Below are 18,665 nucleotides of genomic sequence, written 5' to 3' on the forward strand. Positions count from 1 at the left end.
TCTTACAAATAACTCAGAATTTGTGAAAAATGAAAGTACACACGCACACACACAAGCGGATAGGATAGAGGAGGGGCTTAAGTCTTATCCTGGAAGCAAGTGTGAAAGGTAGGGCTGGTAGAAGGGCCAACCCTCCCTCTTCAAATTTTCAAAGTATAAAAAATATCTGTAATTTAAAGAAATTTAATTTAACTCATATACAAATTTTAGAAAATCATATTTGACTCTTTGTCAAACAAATTTGAAATTGTAGCTCGGTCACCCTTTTGTGTTCCTTCTCTTTCTGGTGTAAAAGTCTCTTGGAAAGAACATAAAAGCCGCTGTGACCGAATCATGCCTCTTGGGGTGGTTTCGTAAGCAGTAAGGCATTGTTATGCCAGTACTTAAATTAATTTAATCGTGGCATGGTGATTGCTGACATGCTGTTAGAAAGGACGAGAGGATGACCATGCAGGTACCCTTGGTGATCGGCGCTTCCAAATGCCAGTTTGTAGTGCGAAGGTGATCAAGTGGATCCGATGTTAATCGAACCTACTTCGGTATGACGTGAGCACCATGCCTTTCATTTTTGCTCTTAATAAGGAACGTGTGAGGATGACCGGGCAGGCTTTGTCGGTATTAAGGAAGCACAACGCCTTTCATTTTTGTCTATTCTTCATTTTGTTAAGGGCAATTTTGTCATGCGGAATTTTTTTGCACTTTTACCTCCTTGGGGGCAGGGTGGGGGGTTAAAATGGACAGTCACATTGAAACTGACTTGGAAAGTTTCTTTCTTAACCTTAGTGTTTTGATAGGTTTAGATTTGAAATTCGAAAATTAAGAATCCAAAATCTGTGGATTTAAAACCCCCTACCATCCAACTTCAAATTCTCAAATCCTCTCTTTTGTAAATTGGTCTTTGCTTAGATTATGGGTCCTACATAAATGGGATCTTATATTAACTTTATATCTCAAAACATGGCTACCGAACACATTTCCAAAAATCATAATATTCATCTTTTGGACTTTCTCTCGACCAACTATGGGACAAACTTAAAGTTGCAAGACAATGGTAGGGATATATTGCTCACAATGGGTCCATGTTTGCGGTCCACCCTGGGTAGGTTTAGGCTTAATTTCAGCTTTTCATCTCTCGAACTCGATAGAATTGTGTTTATGTGAAAAAAAAAAAAACAATCTTACATATAGACCATTTGAAAATGATAAAAGTATATTGCTTGTACTTGCCTTAATTTGTCTATACAAAACTCGCAAGAGATAAAACCCATCCGATCAATACGAGAACTAATTTTTCCTTGCACCTTTATCAAGGATAATTAAACTAAAAATAACAGCAATTAATGAAAGTGGTAGATGTTAAAAAACAATATAAGTAAGAACCTTCAAAGCATTGAAGGACTGCTTTGGTACACCCATGCATTTAATACATCTGAAACCTGAAGTTGGTTATATATGTCGCCTTCATGTATGAATTTTCATGTGTCATTTTAATAATGACAAAAATAACCATAATTAATACAAAAAGAAAATTTGTATGGGCAAAAAATGAAACTGCAAAAAAAAAAGATTGATGTATTTCATAAAGGTAAAACTTGTTAGTCCATATATGCATATCCTTATAATCAATATACTCCTTTAAGCCGTAATTTTTTTTTTGTCTTGCTTATAACATTATCTTATTATTCTCATAAATATTTTATTATCTCATAAACATTACTCATATTTATGTTTAATGTTATTTCACACATCTGTCTGTTATTTGCTTTTCTCATAAATCTTTTGTTATCTCGTACATTTGTCATTATCTCACACATATTTGTTATCTCACATATAGTTGTTATCTCGTATCTATGTATTATTGCATAAAATTGTTATCTAACACACATACATATGTAATATTTGGGCATAAAAACAAATATACATATTGGTAATAGGGTCCACATCTCGTGTATAAATAAATGGAGTGGCTTGTAAAACTCAATCTCCTGAAACACCGGGAATGTAGACATAAAAGTTGTGCTAGGTCTCTTATTGTAACGAAGGGTGTTTGGAAGTTATGCCAATAGCATTTTCCCAAATACCAAAGTGGCTGAGCAAACCGTAAGGGTAAACCAATTATGGGCAAAGAGGGGAGGGATAACTACTTTAGTATTGACATTGCTTGTTGGTATGCTCAGGAGCATATGAGCAGTATTTTTACTCCACCTTGATTAACAATGACAAGGTCACAAGATAAGCTTGAAAACTTTTATATATTAATATCTAAAATTTGAAAAGGACTCAAATTCGGTGGAGGCCGCAAATGCAGCGGAGGCGACTCCTCGCCTGCCAAGGCAAGGGCCCACTAGGGCCACTACTGTTGGTCCATGACTCATGCACGCCACCATATGGCGTTGCCGCTAACTAACGTGGATTTATTGCAGTGGAAACCCTCTCTCTCTCCAGTGGGGGCTGGCGCAGCTGTGGAAGATCATGGCTCTTTCAGTAGGGCAAATTAAAAAGCCTTAAGATGTCCAAAATTTACGATGGCACCCCTTTGCAGTTTTTCAGAAAACCTGCCACGAGCCAAAAAAAGGACAGCGATTATATTAAACCCCAAAGTGATTCAATTGAATTCGAACTCACGCTCTACAGCTTTGGGTCTTCGTCCTGATCCATTTGCACTCTGCGTATCCCTCTTGCCTCTTTCCCCCCCCCCCCCCAACATATGGCCGTTTTTTGACTCACCAGTTAGTCAGTCACTAAGCATCTCAGCCTTTCCTCTTTTCGAAGCTTAATGCTGGAAATACTGTTTCGATATCAACCTGCGGCGAAGGTTCATATAAAAAAAAAAAAAAGGAAAAGAAAAATAAGGGCCTCATCAACATCTTTATCTTTCTTCACATTTTTCTCAAGCTGTAGAGCGTGAGGTAGGCAGAGGTGACCACCTAGGACATGAAGAATATACCCAAAATCCTGCCTTTTGTGTACTTTAGTCGTCTACCGAGAGTGCTCGCTCGGCTTAACCAGTTGAATTGAAGGCGGCTTTGAAAATAAAGGATTTGACAAAAAGAGGAAAATAAAGTTATTAATACTCTAATTGATCGCCCAAAAAAGGGATTTGTTTGCATTTTGCTTCGAAGTCTTTTTTTCTTGCCTGAAAAAATTGCCACGCAAAACAAAAATGCCCAAACGGTGATTGTTTTTCAAATTAAACTTTAAGAAACATTTATTGAACGGGAGAAAGTTTATTTTATTTTATTGTTTACTTCTTGGTGAAGAGATCAATTTTTTTATGGAAAGAAAATTTTTTACATATTTTTGGAGATAGAAAATGAATAACTTTCTTGGTAAATGCTACTTTTTTCCAAAATTTTACTTTAAAAACGCACTTGAAAGTTTACTTATTTGTAATACACTCTAAAGTACATCCAAACTACATCATCCCTTATCCGAGGAATAAAAAAAAATGCTTTCAATGACTTAGGTCCCATATGGTAAGACACCGGCCGTTGTTAGGCTAGCAGCTCAAAATTCAAAAAGAGCAAGCAGCATCCCATATCCATTTCGGCAATCTCGTGTGGCTCCAGGGATACTTTCGTAACTTCAATCTTGTGGCGGTTTCTCGCGTAGAAAAGCTAACCCGTCCAGTATCCTAGTCATTCGTTTATTTTCAATTCAATTAATAAACATGTGAATGCTTTCTTCTTTTCATTTTACGCTGTCATTTTCTTTATTTTTTGAAACTGAAATTGAAAAAATAGGGGGGAAGAGGGAACGGCCACTGGAGTGCACCAAAGGAGCGAAAGGAGCCAGGAGAGGATTTCATTGAGGCCGCGAGAGAGAGAGAGAGAGAGGGAGATCTAGGAGGAACAGGATCGCTGTCCTCACCGAAAACTTTTAACTCGAGTGGCGGAACAAAGGAGAAGCAAAGAGTTTTGCGAACATTGTTTTCTGGCCTTTTCGTTTCGTTTCCTTTGTTGTGGTCACTAGCATTGTTGTTTTCTTCGTCGCGGAAGGCAAATCGGCGTCAAACGCAAGGAAAATGTGCCGAAGCCTTCGTCTGAGATGACCGATCTTTCTTTCGCCCCTAGTTGAACTTAGCAGAGATCTGAGGTTTCCTTATTATGTAAGAATTTTTTTCAGTTATTAGTTTTTATCCTTTTTTCTTGCTTTAGTTTCTCTCTGCTATTCGGAAAATTCGGGTTCCTCCATTGTGGCTGATAACTTTGTGGGGCGGTTGATGATTCAGGTGAAGGCGTGTTTGACGACAAGAGAAGATGTTCACAGACGGTCTCGATCCTAACGCGGTCAAGTGGGTTCGAGAGGTCAGTTTTCCTCATTTTGTTTCATTTCTTGTGTTACACTCGATTTTTCTCCTCCAGCGCCACCCCTTGGACCATTTGATTTTAACATTTATTTATCTTCTCCAACCACATATATAGTATATATGTATCTTTGCTCTTCAATTTACATGCTAGTGTTTCGACACCTGCATTTCCTTTGTGTGCCCTACATTCTCTGAGATTGGAAGGGGATCTTGAAAGAACGAAATCCTTGCACTCTGCGGAACCAGTCTTCCGCGTAGTCATATTTGACTTGTTTGGTTTGCTTGTCTACTCATCATTGTTCCTTGATTTCTCAACGAGATTGTTATAGGGTTCCGGCATAAAGCGCAATGTGGAACTTCAATCCTCCTTTAACCAGAGGTCAAGATATGATCCAGCACACACCAATAGAAAGGGGGTTGGGAGCTTCGGACTTCCTCCCACAAAGCTGAGAAGTGTTCACTTGCCCCATGGGGACGTTGAGGACAGTGGCTTTGGCTCAGAGACAGAAGCAACATCGGACTCAGAGGAAGATGTTTATGGTGGAAGGTATTCATTAGATTCTTCTCCACAAGATGAGGTACAATGGTATCAGAAGCATAACAGAGGATCTGCACTGAACATAATGCCTAAAGGCATGGATTCCAGAAATACTACCAATTTAAGACAGCAGAGCAATTCTGATGACAATACTTATTCTGACGTCAGTTCGTCCCTGGAGACAATGGCCAGGCATTGTTCTAGAACCAATGTGCACTCAAGTCCAGCTCATCCAGCAGAGCGGCCTGGGACAAGGGTAGCTAGATATGAAAATCAGCAGAACGAATATACTGAAGATGAATCGTCTGATTCTGCTGGAAGTTCTGAGTGTACGAGAACTACAGACAGCAAACACAGAATAAACAATGGAAAAAGATATGTTGTGGAAAGTTATTTATCTTCTAGCACTCTATCGCAGACAGATCTTGAGGGCACTGACAAGGTTTGCTGCACAATTTGCTCATCCTTGTAGTTGATATTTTATGGCCTGACCTACTTTGCAGCATGTTCTAACTGATGGTTGATGTGATATTCTTCATGTTTTTGAGTTGGCTATGGTGGTACTTGATACACTAGAAAGGGAAAGTCTCTGTTGGATTTAGGTATGAGCAGAAAAAGCATTAGATTCTAGCAGCGCAAATTTCCCAGTGGGCTCTTCGACAATTTATGTCACATAGACACTCATGCTTCCACTGTTGTCTCGGCATCAGAAGGATACTGCTCCTAACATGGCCTCATTGACATTGTCAAGTTTGTATTGACTATAGTCAACCATGTTAATTTCCTTAGCAAATCGGACTAGATTAAATCTTGACTGAGTGTAATTTTGTGTAGGAATAGAAAAGCCTTTGCTTGTTTACAACCCCTAACAAATAGGGGATGTCAAGAACACTCAAGAGTGTTCTTGGCAAACACTTATGGGTGTTGCAAATGTTCCATCACTTTCCATCGACTGCTTGGAATGGAACAGTGCACCCTCTTCCAGCAATCGGATGAACTCTGAGGCTTAATTTGCTTTGACCATTATGGCTCAATATTACCCGATTGACTTTTTCTCATCTAGTTTATTTAGTGATGTCAGTCACTTGCTTTTTCCATTGATGATAATTAAGTTAGTTCCTAAAAGTAAATTGCTGTAAAAGGCAGAATCTAGGGTGTCTACAAATAATTTGAGATTTCTAATATATAAAGACTCAAATAGCACTCCTATTCCATCTTTTTGCTCTATTCACCCATTTATTTTTATTCTGATGCATGACGCTTAGGAGATATAGAAGTGTTGGGTTCCCTCCCTCTCCCTTGTGATGAAGAGCGGTCTCCTCATTTACACATTTATCACGTGTTACTTTTACTTATTGGACTTAGAAGCCATTAGGTTTTTCTGTTTCATATCATTGTAGATAGACCAAAAGAAAAAGATTGTCTTTGAAGTTTTCCTACTGAAATGATTCAAAGCTGTGCTAGCCAATCAGTTTGTAATGGTAATATAAACTATTTATGGTTTCAAAATTAAAAGGCAGATTGAAGGCAGTTTTTATCTTTTGAGATTTAAAAAGATTGGCCCTTGATGCCATGTTTATTTTAGTTGGTGGTGTCTTTTAACTTTTAACTGGAATGCTTGGTAGTATAGTTGGCTGGCAAATTGGAGGCAGTCTTTAACTCTTAATCTCTTTTAGTTGTTGGAGTGGTATGCACCAGGAAGATTTCAGGGAAAACATGGATCATCCTTTTGACAAAATTTTCTTGTAAGATAATCAGTATTGGTCAATGGTCATGAATGTTTGGTAGTGGCGTTATTGGAGTACTCACTAGGTTCTTTTCATCCTTATCCCTTGTCAAAGACAAAGTCTATTGATTCTATTCTAGAAATTTAAAATTGCTTAGAATGATTAGCAAATAACTGATGGAACTTTATTCTAAAATATGAACAGCAATTTTTGTTTTTCGCCTGTCTTCTTGGTCTGTTGTTGAACCTTTTCTCTTGCAGATCCCTAGAGGATTGCAAACTGGAAGACAACGGGATGTTGATCTCCCAACTGCACCACCATTTTGTGGATTAGAGAAAGAAACCAACCATGCGGTTGATCAAAGTTCAACATCTAGGGCTTCGGCAATGCCAAGAACTGTAGCAGCTGAACGGATCCCAGGAACCACACAACCAATCCCTGAAAAAGGTGTGGGTAATGGGATTGGTAAATTTGAGAAGCAGGAAAGCACCTTGCCTAACAAAACTATTAGGTACTGCGTTCTGGTACCCATGGTTTAGCAGATCTGCCTTTTCTTTCCATGTGCGAAAATTGTGGTGTGGCATGTTTTTTCGACTTTAGCGATTCTTTTTACTAAATTCTGATTAATTTCACTACGTGTATATATTTGAGAAGCAGGAAAGCACCTTGCCTAACAAAACTATTAGGTACTGCGTTCTGGTACCCATGGTTTAGCAGATCTGCCTTTTCTTTCCATGTGCGAAAATTGTGGTGTGGCATGTTTTTTCGACTTTAGCGATTCTTTTTACTAAATTCTGATTAATTTCACTACGTGTATATCCACCTATTTATTGTAGGACTGGTTCTGTTGGTGCTGATGTTGGGGTTTCACCCTTGGGCACAGTTCCTGCTCGCGTTCCTACTTTCCATGTCAGGTAGTGTAATGCAAATCTGTTTCTGAAATCTGATTTATGTGCTAATTTTTACTATTGGTCTTTAAGAACTTCGATAGCAAAAATGACATCACATTTTGTGAACATTTAGTTACATGACTGCTAAATATATCAACATTGTTAACAAATTTGAATGTTCTTGTTTAATTTCTTTTAAACTCAGTGGTCAGGGACCATGGCAAGCCATTATTGCATATGATGCCTGTGTGCGGCTGTGCCTACATTCATGGGCTCGAGGTTGCCTGGAGGCACCCTTCTTTTTGGAGAATGAATGTTCCGTACTGAGAAATGCATTTGGGTGAGTTGGAATTGACTTATCATCTAATTTCTATTTGCAGGATTTTATCCTTCTAGAAATGGGCATTGACTTGCCTGAATTTTTTCAACATGGTGTAGGTTCTTTCGCTATCTGCAGGTGTTCACTGTAGACAATTTTATTATTTATAGACATTGTGATGGCATCCTAGGTTTTTTCTTTGGAAGTGTTTACTGACTTACTCTATTTTCTAAAACATTCACCCTCACAGATCTAGTTATTAGTTTTGCTGTTATTCATCTTTGTGACACGATCCATTTACAAGATTCTTTTAAAAGATTCCGTTCAAGTGGATACAGTCAAAATGTCTACTTTAATGTTGGTATGGCTGAGTTTACATCATGAACATTGGTAATCTGTGTATAATGGTTGATGCGGCAACACTATTTTTGTTGCTTTTGGTCTATATATGACATGGCATCTCTTACAGGAATTTACCTAGTTACCCTACAAAATCTGTGTGTGTGTGTGTCAAAGCTTTTTCTCCAATTTGGAGTCTAAGATGGTGCTTCTAAATCCTGTGAACCCAACTCTCTGCTTGCAATTGCACCTAAGCTGAATTATGAGCTGAGATGTTTATGAATTGCTATCCTTTGACACTTAGAGGCTATTCTGTCTTTAGTTAGTTGTGCTCTGGGAAAATGTATAAGATTATTCATGTTTCTCTAGTTTACAAAAGGACTTTTTTGTATTCATTTTTCTATTTGAAAATTGCAGATTGTTGGATATGCATAGTCTTGCACTTTGTTTTAACTTTTAAATGTCAAATATGTACCAATTTAACTTTCAGTTGTATATTCTGTTTGATGCTCGTAATAGTGCATTTTGCTTTTATATATGTAGGCTACAGCAGATTCTTCTACAATCAGAAGAGGAGCTTCTGGCAAAACGTTCTGCTGATATTGGACCTGAAGTAGCTGCTCCAAAGCCAAAAAAAACCATTGGAAAAATGAAGGTGCAAGGTAGTTCTCTAGATCTGTTTGTAAGGCTAACTAACTAATTGGTGCTTTTGGTCATTGGTACTTACTGCTTTATCTGAAAGAGTTTCTAGGGAAGTGAAAATTCTTGGAGAAATTTGAATATTTAGGGCAAGAGAAAATTTTGAACCTTAATTTAACGACCCATGCATTAAATTCTTGAATTTTTGTATATCATTTTAAGATGCTTGATGGAGAACTCTGGATATTTATTGCTATTATTTCCCTAGCCAGAAGTTCTAATCAGACCATAAAAGTTGATGCATCTTAAAGAAGTTTTCCAGTTTCTTTCTTGTTTTATTTTGTTTCGTTTCTTTATGCTGGCATTCTCTTTTAGTGCTTGGTCCTTTTCTTTTTTCTTTTTCTTTTTTGGGTAAAGTTCCTCTTACTTGGTTCTGGATTGGATTGTTTTACAGTACGCAGAGTGAAGATGGTGCTTGACGTGACAACAGGCTGCAGTTTTTCTTCTATGAAACCTTCTGCTGTAAACTTGCAGGCACTACGTTCTCGTGTTTCCAACTTACGATCAACCTTTTCAGCTGGATGGGAAGCACTGAGCAAAGTTCGTGTTTTGCCACGTATTTCTGCCAATGCAAGCTTCTCTCGCAACAGTTTGGCATATATGCAAGCTAGTACACAGTATATCAAACAGGTTTCTTCACTTCTGAAAGTTGGTGTGACAACTCTCCGTAGCAATTCATCATATGATTTAGTGCAAGGTACTTGATTTATGAACCATCTTGTTCTTGTCTTTTTGCCACTCTCTGACATTATCAGTTCCATGTTCGTGCAGAATCATACTCCTGTTCACTTAGACTAAAAAGTTCAACTGAAGATGAAACTGTGCGGATGCAACCTGGATCCAATGAGAAACATGTCTTGTATAACTTTGATCTCTATGGATGTTTTTTTCATACTCTCTAGCTCAAAGTTGCATCTGGGATCACTTATATTCTTAGTGCAGAAAATGTTTTCTTTTACTTATGATGTTAGTAAACCACTGTATTGTGTATCCAGCTTTCCAGACAGTCCAGGTGATGATCTCATTGTTGAAGTTTGGGATTCTAAGGGTATTCTCCATGGGCGTGTCCTTGCTCAATTGGCAACCATTATCGAAAATCCGGTGGGGCATTATCTTTTCCTCATTCTATAAGATTGAGATGGTTCTTGCATGCTGATGTTCATATCTGGTTATTTCAGAATGACAAACTTCGTTGGTGGTCAATTTATCATGAACCTGAGCATGAACTTGTAGGCAGATTGCAGCTATACATAAACTATACAACTACAGATGAAAATAGTTCTTTAAAGGTACACATTTACTTAATAATGCCTATTAAACTGTGTTGAAGCTGGTGTTCTTTTAACATTGTGGTCAAGTCCTGAAAGTCTTAAATTAAGGTTATGTTATTTCTTCTGTTGACCAATTTGAGGACTGCTGGTCAACTTGTACAATATTTTCGGGCAAACAAGTTCAGTAGTTTTTTGTTTCATAGTTTGAAGCAAGTTAATGTTGTGTGTCATTGCTAGCATTTTATTTTGTGTGACATTTATGTCTCAAGGGTCTGGATTCTTCAGTAACTTTACACAAAATTTGGCTATATATTGGATTGAGTTGCACAGTTGGAAGGAAAGCTGGTCTTGAATTTAAGCAGTAATGAGCTCTATCCATGTGGTACAGCTTCTTTTCTTATGTTCCTGTAAACATGTGTTACATGAATCAATCTCCATGGTAGCCTTCTATGTGGCGTTTTTGTATCAGCTAATATGAGCTGTAAAATGCTGTTTGGCATCCTTATGAAAGAGAGACTAAATTTGCAGCTGCTATTTTGCAATCTAAAAGTTCTAGAAGTAGAACTACTATTTCCCATGGAGTCATCTCATGTGTCTTATTACTGCATATCCTCTTTGGTTTGAATACAAGGACATTCATGCAATGTATATGTACACACGTGCTTGAGTGTTCTAACTAAATAAATCTTATGTGTTTTTGTGTTCCAGTGTGGTCCTGTTGCGGAAACTGTGGCATATGACTTGGTTTTGGAAGTTGCTATGAAGATTCAACATTTCCGACAAAGGAATTTGCTACTGAACGGGTCATGGAAGTGGCTTCTGTTAGAGTTTGCATCTTATTATGGAGTTTCAGATGCTTACTGCAGATTAAGGTGGCATTAGTTTAATTTTCAGTACAAACTTCGGTAGCTGACTGTACTAGCATATTAAGTGGAAAATATGATTTTTCCTGTTTTTATTTCTAAGGATGATTGCTCCAACTATTCTTTTATGAATATTTTATTCTAGTGATCCAGTGCTAACTCCATAACCCATGTACTTTAGGTATCTTTCTTATGTTATGGATGTTGCTACACCAACTGAAGATTGCTTGGTTTTAGTACATGATCTACTGCTGCCTGTCGTGAAAAGTCGCAATGAGAACAAACTAAGCCGTCAAGAGGTGGGTTGAAGCATTGTGCTTGTGGCTTCCACCTGTCACAGTTGATCTTAAGACGTTGAATGTCATTTTCTTTTATCTTTCTCTCGTTGGCACTGAACTAGGGGAACTTTAAGCACATAATAGTATGGTAACATAAATGTTATCTGGACCAGAAGCGCATCCTGGGGGAGACTGAAGAGCAAATTGAGCAGATCCTAGCACTTCTTTTTGAGAACTACAAATCATTGGATGAATCATCAACATCTGGTTTACTGGATGTCATAAGGCCACCTGCTGGTGCACCGGCACCAGCCTTGGTTCCTGCTGTGAAGCTGTACACGCTTCTTCATGATATACTATTACCAGAAACACAGTTGGCATTTTGTAGTCATTTCCAGGTACTAGCAAATCTCTCTTTCTGATTTATAAGTGTTTCATTGGGAAAGAAAAGACAGAATTTTAAGTGCTTACGATGTGTTTGTCTGTTTGTCTATTTAAAGGTTGCCACCAAGAAAAGATCAAGAAGGCACATGGCAGACACAGACGAATATGTGGCAAGCAATACTGAAGGAACTTTGACGGATGTTGTGGCCCTTTCCACAGCGTATTCCAAAATGAAAGCACTTTGTATGAATATTAGGAATGAAATTTTCACAGACATCGAGATCCATAATCAGCATGTTCTTCCCAGGTAGCTCTCTTTATATGTTGTTCACTGATTGGCCTTTTGTTTGACTTGTTTTTTAGCTCATCTAGATATATTGTGATTGTTTGAACAAATGCAAGCTACTTTTTTTTTTACTTAAGCTGATGATAGTGATTTAATTGCCTTGCCAAATTAACATGGTTTTTTCTGGAAGTGGAAAAACCTATGTCACATAGGTACAGGTACAGCAATTTTAGAAAATTTTGGTACAAAGGTACAGAAAAAAAAGAGTGTGTGTGTGTGTGTGTGTGTATATATATATATATATATATATATATATACAACACATTATTAAGACAATTTTTAACAATTTCTTTTATAACTTCTACGTATAATCTCATAAAACATAAATAAACTAACAAAAATATGGTTAAAATGTAAGGAAAAATGAGTTTGGATCAGTTCTGACTGGAAACGGATCCAAACGTACCACTTCCATACCACCGTGCCAGTATTGGCATACCGCCAGACTGGTACAATGCCCACGTACCACTGTGACATGGGGAAAAACTAAGTTGCAACCAAAACTTTCTCTGAACCAATGTTTGCTTTCATAGTTTTGTTCTAAGCAAAGATTATTACTGATCTTAGTCGTCAACCTCAGGACTGATAGATCTAACTAGTCGCCTAAGCACTAGTCAACTGACTAGTCCCTAGGTATTAGTCAGTTGGGCCCACAACGAGAACCTGTCAACTGGCTTGGTCATTGACTAACTGGTTCTCAGAGTAGGGTTTTCGAGAAAAAACTTGTAGAACCATCCAATGTAAAATTTTACTGATTACTAAGTTTAAATTTCCTTTTAATAGCTCTCCTTTACCCTGCTTTCAGCCTTTGTTTTTTAATTAGCTTTCCTTTGATCTGCATCCAGCCACTATTTTAAATTACACACTCTCTCTCTCTCTCTCTCTATCTATCTATCTATACACACACACACACACACACACACAGCAAGCTTATATTGCTAATTGCATATTCTATTCTATGTTTTGTGTATATGTATGCTTGTAGTTTGTATATATATATATATATATATATATATATATATATATATATATATATATATATATATATATATATATATATTTCTTTCTTATTTTTGTTAGACTAGTGATTTTATATGTGACCTCTGAGGAACCTTGATGGTAAATAGTTAAATTTCGATTTAACATCGAATAGTGCTATATGTAATAAGTGAATTGTGTGGTTGATGTGATTCATATTTCATAATAACGTTTATGCCTTCTATTTGTTTTTTCACATCAATTCTTGTGTCTATGTGCCTTCTTATTAATATCATTTTAGGCAACGCTCGAACCGACAAGTCCTAACTAGTTCTTTATTACTTTGACCAACCTGAGTCCGACTTCTGATTTTGACAACTAAGATACTGATGCAGTTTCTACTAAGTTCTAGGGTCGCCCAAGTGTTGGCTTATTGTTCCTTGTCAGAATAGGTCCTGAAGATGCTTCTGAATCCAAAAATCTCCTCAGCTTGTTATCATTTGGTTTTCTCTCAAACAAACATGGTCAGTTTTGCATCTTGAATCATCAATTTAGTTGACTAGCTGACTGACATTCTTATGCCATCAACTTGTCTAAATTTTCTTGAGTAGCGAGCCTATTTGTAATAACATGCATTTCTTTTCTGAAAAATTTCTGCATGGTTTCCACCCATTGTATTGACGCTTGTTTGAAATTTTACTTATTTATTTATTGGTTACAACTTACAATTGGACTTGTCTGCTGTTTATAGCTTTGTAGACCTTCCAAACATCTCTGCATCAATATACAGTGTGGAACTTTGTAGTAGATTGCGTGCATTCTTAGTTGCATGTCCTCCATCGGGGCCTTCGCCATATGTCACAGATCTTGTGATTGCAACTGCAGACTTTCAGAGGGATCTTTCCAACTGGAATATCAGGTAACAGTTTCTTCAGCTTAACTAAAACACTGCTGACTGGTAACAATTTACGCAAACATACAAATGTTATCTATTTGTGATCTTTCTGCTTTCTTTCTGATCTGCCAGTCCTATCAAAGGTGGTGTTGATGCAAAAGAGTTATTTCACTTGTACATTGTCCTGTGGATAGAAGACAAGCGGCATGTACTTCTCGAAACATGCAAGCTTGATAAGGCAAGAATTGTTTTCATTTTTTTCTCTGCAAAAACTTTTCATTTTTTCTTTGGGAAATCGTCAAGTCTCTCTCTCTCTCTCTCCCCCTCACTCTCACACCACATGCACATATATACGATTGATATTATACGTATAGAAAAGACTGGTAATAGCAAATTGCTGATAAAAACGTCTAGATCAATGGTTTGGCATGGATTGTGGATTGCCCAACTATGATGTGATTTAGTTATTGATATAACAACCCAGCTCACTACCACACTAAACTCGGACTCCTAGCTTGGTGGATCCCAACTAGGCCCTTGGCAGTTTCAATTTCTGTCTTAAAAGGGCTAGGAACTAGGACAACAAGTCATTTCTTAACAATGGCTAAGAACTAGGACAACAAGTCATTTAGAAACCATTTACAAAGACTCAAAAATTTTCAAGAATCTTCTATACGAGACTAAACTTTCTTACTATGGGGTATTATAATTTATCCCCCTTAAGGCACATACCTTAGCACCTGTAGGACCCTAAGTCCAAGTATTGAACTTGACTCTAATACCAACTGTAACTCTGGTCTACTCCCACACTGATCTCAGACTCCTAGCTTGGTGAATCTCAATTGCCTCTTGGTAGTTTTGATTCCAGCCCCAAAAGGCGCTAGGAAGAAGAAGAACAAATAATTTAGCCAACCTCTTATAGACCCGCGAAGATTCCAATAACCTTTTGTACGGGACATGGGGGGCATTACATCAACTTTTTTTTTTCAGTTTCTAGTTTGGATGTGAAATCATATAAAAATGATTTTCTGCACTATGTGGATCAATAGTAGTAGGCCTAAAGTTAGATACCATCCTTGCATTCTGCTAATAAAAGAAATTGCAGCATGTAGGTGGCAATACTAGGTGTGATAGATAGTATGAATGAATGGATGCGACTCTCTCTGCAATTTTATAAAAAGGAGAGAAAAAAGCACATTGAGCTATGGTTGAAAAGAAAGGGTGATTTTTAAGCTCCATTATTTAGACCTCCTTTAGTTGGTGCTATAAAACTTAATTCTGTGTTAGTTTCTAACTGAACTTACATAAATTTTTTTTACTCAGGTAAAATGGTCTGGGGTGAAGACCCAGCACCTGACTACTCCTTTTGTGGATGAGATGTATGATCGTCTAAAGGAGACACTGAATGAATATGAGATTATTATTTGCCGTTGGCCAGAATATACATTTGTTCTTGAAAATGTGAGACTCATGTATTATATTAAAAAATTGTATTTGAACCAGTTTATTTGTTAGGTTGAACTCACTCAATAGTTATCTGATTTCACAAGGCTATTGCTGATGTGGAGAAGTCGCTTATAGAAGCATTAGAAAAACAGTATGCAGATGTCTTAGCGCCACTAAAGGAGAGTCTGACTCCAAAAAAGTTTGGACTCAAATATGTTCAGAAGCTTGCAAAGCGACACTCTCTATCTCCTTACTCTGTTCCAGAAGAGGTGAGTTCCTTTCTTTATCCTGGTTCTTTAGGGGGGACTTTCGGTTGCTCTGAAAAGGAATTTCAGGATGAACTGGATGGGTGAATTTCACCTGCTTGTACATCCTGAAACAAACATGGGTGAATCTTTTACAGCCTAACTCAAATCTTCTGGAAAGTGGTTGGTCCTCAGGAGGATGTCCAACTACTTTTTCTGAATCACTTTACCCTCCATACAGCTTTTCCTGCTCTTTTATTTAATTTGACAGTTGGTAACTTCTGTGCCCTACAGCTCGCAATTTTCCTGAACACTATAAAAAGATGGCTTGATGTTCTGCAGCCCAAGATTGAAGCACAATTAAAATCTTGGGTTGCCTGCATTCCTGATGGTGGAAGCGTATCTGCTGGTGAACGGCTTAGTGAAATCACAGTGATGCTGAGGTCAAAGTTCCGCAATTACCTTCAAGCAGTTGTGGAGAAACTCTGTGACAATGTAAGGTTTTTTACCAATGTTGTAAAAAGTGTCCCGTAGCCTGTATCGGTCAGCCTAATAGATATGTTGTGTTGTAAAGTATCGCATTGTATCGTAAAATTATCTTTTAATTCAAAGAAATCAGAAAATAGAGAAAAATCAATTAAAAAATTTGTGACTCATCCCATGCAAGAAAATTAGAGCTTTCATGGTTTTTTATGACCATTCAGTTATTTCAAGACCTCAAGGAGTACAAGTCATGCATGAAACTTATTTATTTTGATACCCATTTACTATCTTTTAAAGAATTCAAATAACCATTCATATATTGCCAAAAAGAAACTTATAGTCCACGTTTATTCTATAATTTAATCATTTATTAAAACCAACATAGCCAATAATGTTTATATTAAGTTTAAAGCATGTTACATTTTACACTACTTTGTAGGTGCTTAGAGTTGCTTGGCACATAAACTGTGTAGTGGCTACTAGTTACTCCATACATGCTCACTGATTGCATATGACTAGTAAAACTCATGAAATATGAGACCCATTATGCATTGCTCAATCCTATAGATTGGGTGATACATGTTATCTTCTCCGAAACTTTTAAAAGTCAAATTGAGCCATTGACAGCTCGAGGTCACATTCTTTAAATGAAAATAATCAGAAAAAATAGGAAAAATCAACAAAAAAAAGTATTGCTGATTCCATGCAACGAAATTAAAGTTTTCATAATTTTGATCTGCATCATATGATACTGGAATTTGTATCATACGATACATATACAATACACTATGTATTTGTGATATGGGTGGTGTACCATATCGTAAAATAAAAAGAGATGATACGTATCCATATTGTACGATATGTACAACACTGGTTTTTACTGAAATTTGTTTCACTTTTACTGATTTTCAATGTCCTGCATGCCACAATAATTAACTAAAACTTTACAAGATGTTTTCTGGTCATATTTACCTATTTGCAGACTCGAGTTCAAAGTGCAACAAAACTGAAAAAAATTATACAAGATACCAAGGAAGCGGTGGGAGAATCTGAGATCAGAGAGAGAATGCAGCCTCTTAAAGCTCAACTAGTAGACACTATTGACCACCTTCATGGTGTCTTTGAGAGCCATGTCTTCTTGGCAATATGCCGTGGTTACTGGGACAGAATGGGGCAGGTATGTTTCGGCTATAATATTTCAGAAACATTATATGTTCTCCAGGAGATTTTTTTTTTTATTTCTTTCACATTACAGGATGTGCTTAGCTTTCTTGAAAACAGAAAAGAGAACAGGTCATGGTATAAGGCTTCACGGGTTACCGTTGCTGTGAGTATTGCTACTTAATTTCTTGTCTTGAGACATTTTTTTGGCCTCGTGTTCTTAATGAACATAGATTCTAGCACTGGGGCTGTTCCAAGGAAGTGATGTATGGCTGTTGGTATCTTTCATTGATTCTCATGTGTTTGTTGGATGAGTAGTCTGTCTGGTATCTTACTGTGTCTGATCCTGCATGCAGATTCTGGATGATACTTTTGCTTCTCAGATGCAGAGATTGCAGGGTAATGCTATGCAAGAAAAAGACCTAGAACCACCTAGATCTGTCATGGAAGTGAGATCGATACTCTGTAAAGATGCACCGAACCATAAGGACTCAAATTACTTCTACTACTAAATCCTTCTTGTATATATGTTCAGGCTGAGGGGGAGAGCGTCAGCTTTTGGCTGAAAGTTTGATTTATGATAATTTACTGAAGCCCTACATGAAAGAAATCTCTCCAATTGTTTGGTCCTCCTTGACCCATTGACCGTGTAGAATACTATTATTACAATGTTACGGTTGCTGCAGCATTTCTGCACAGGTAGAGGTTTAGTAAGTTGAAGGCAAACACGATTGCCAATAAGCAGGAAAACTTGACCGACAAAAAGAGAAACTGAACTTGTGTATCCGTTACGAAAAAAAGCTGCATATTTTTGTTGTGTCCATTGTTTCAATAAAAGCAACTATTTTATATGTATGTTTATTAGCACTTATGTGCATGGCGGAGCTCTAGGTCTCTGAGTCACAGGATTATGATTCGATTTGAAAGAACACTTCAAGGGTTCCATTACGATTGACCTTTGTGAAATATAAGAATTTTTTGCCTTCAGTAAATGGCGAATCCCTCTCCTTTCAGTAGACGTTGTTGGAGCGTCATATGCACTGAACCGAGTAAAATTATTCGACCTACTCAAACCTTGACGGCAACTTCTTCACACGCAAAATTTTGATATGTAGACATGAAACTCCTGCAGAGACAGGGCTTGTCGGCGGGACAAGGCAACCGAGGGCTCAGGGGTTATATCCTAGTCATCCTATCAAATTCAGTGGGCGTCCAAGGACCTTTGGCAGTAAAGTGTTAGTATGTTCAGAACCCGTTATGGCATGGTTAGGTTCGTATTAAGAAAGTGATTTAGAAATCGAAGTGGTTGTTTGTGAAGGTGGCCTGATTTTAACGACAGATGGAGAGTTTTGCCAGGGGGGATGCCAAAATTCATCGTCCGAACGTCAGAAAGCATATAGAGCAAGATCTGAGCATGTTGAGAAAGGCCAAACACATTAACTGCTTGGGAAGCTTTTCGAATTAATACTTACATGTCTAGTAAAGTGCTGAACA

At 37.5% G+C, this 18,665-nt stretch overlaps 1 protein-coding gene across 1 annotated transcript; it reads left to right on the forward strand.

Annotated features, from left to right (window-relative positions):
- The first annotated feature begins 3,699 nt into the window (after nucleotides 1-3,699).
- On the forward strand, nucleotides 3,700-18,026 carry LOC116259261 (uncharacterized). Its single transcript, XM_031636984.2, has 23 exons — nucleotides 3,700-4,108; nucleotides 4,232-4,307; nucleotides 4,639-5,289; nucleotides 6,835-7,085; nucleotides 7,411-7,488; nucleotides 7,670-7,804; nucleotides 8,666-8,784; nucleotides 9,216-9,518; nucleotides 9,593-9,680; nucleotides 9,817-9,922; nucleotides 10,000-10,110; nucleotides 10,801-10,964; nucleotides 11,137-11,254; nucleotides 11,407-11,631; nucleotides 11,734-11,924; nucleotides 13,693-13,860; nucleotides 13,969-14,074; nucleotides 15,160-15,297; nucleotides 15,387-15,551; nucleotides 15,822-16,022; nucleotides 16,993-17,187; nucleotides 17,266-17,337; nucleotides 17,528-18,026. The coding sequence occupies exons 2-23, from the start codon at nucleotides 4,260-4,262 to the stop codon at nucleotides 17,681-17,683; spliced, it is 3,789 nt and encodes a 1,262-aa protein (XP_031492844.1). The 5' UTR covers nucleotides 3,700-4,108; nucleotides 4,232-4,259; the 3' UTR covers nucleotides 17,684-18,026.
- Nucleotides 18,027-18,665: the final 639 nt, after the last annotated feature.

Source organism: Nymphaea colorata, chromosome 8 (genome assembly GCF_008831285.2).
Source record: "Nymphaea colorata isolate Beijing-Zhang1983 chromosome 8, ASM883128v2, whole genome shotgun sequence".
Lineage (NCBI taxonomy): Eukaryota > Viridiplantae > Streptophyta > Magnoliopsida > Nymphaeales > Nymphaeaceae > Nymphaea > Nymphaea colorata.

Bases quoted from the DNA above. Each gene is read 5' to 3' on its own strand.
- LOC116259261 (XM_031636984.2), top strand. From the start codon at position 4,260: ATGTTCACAGACGGTCTCGATCCTAACGCGGTCAAGTGGGTTCGAGAG. The intron at 7,805-8,665 runs GTGAGTTGGAAT...TTATATATGTAG, and splicing joins GTACTGAGAAATGCATTTGG to GCTACAGCAGATTCTTCTAC. The intron at 17,338-17,527 runs GTGAGTATTGCT...TCCTGCATGCAG, and splicing joins CTTCACGGGTTACCGTTGCT to ATTCTGGATGATACTTTTGC.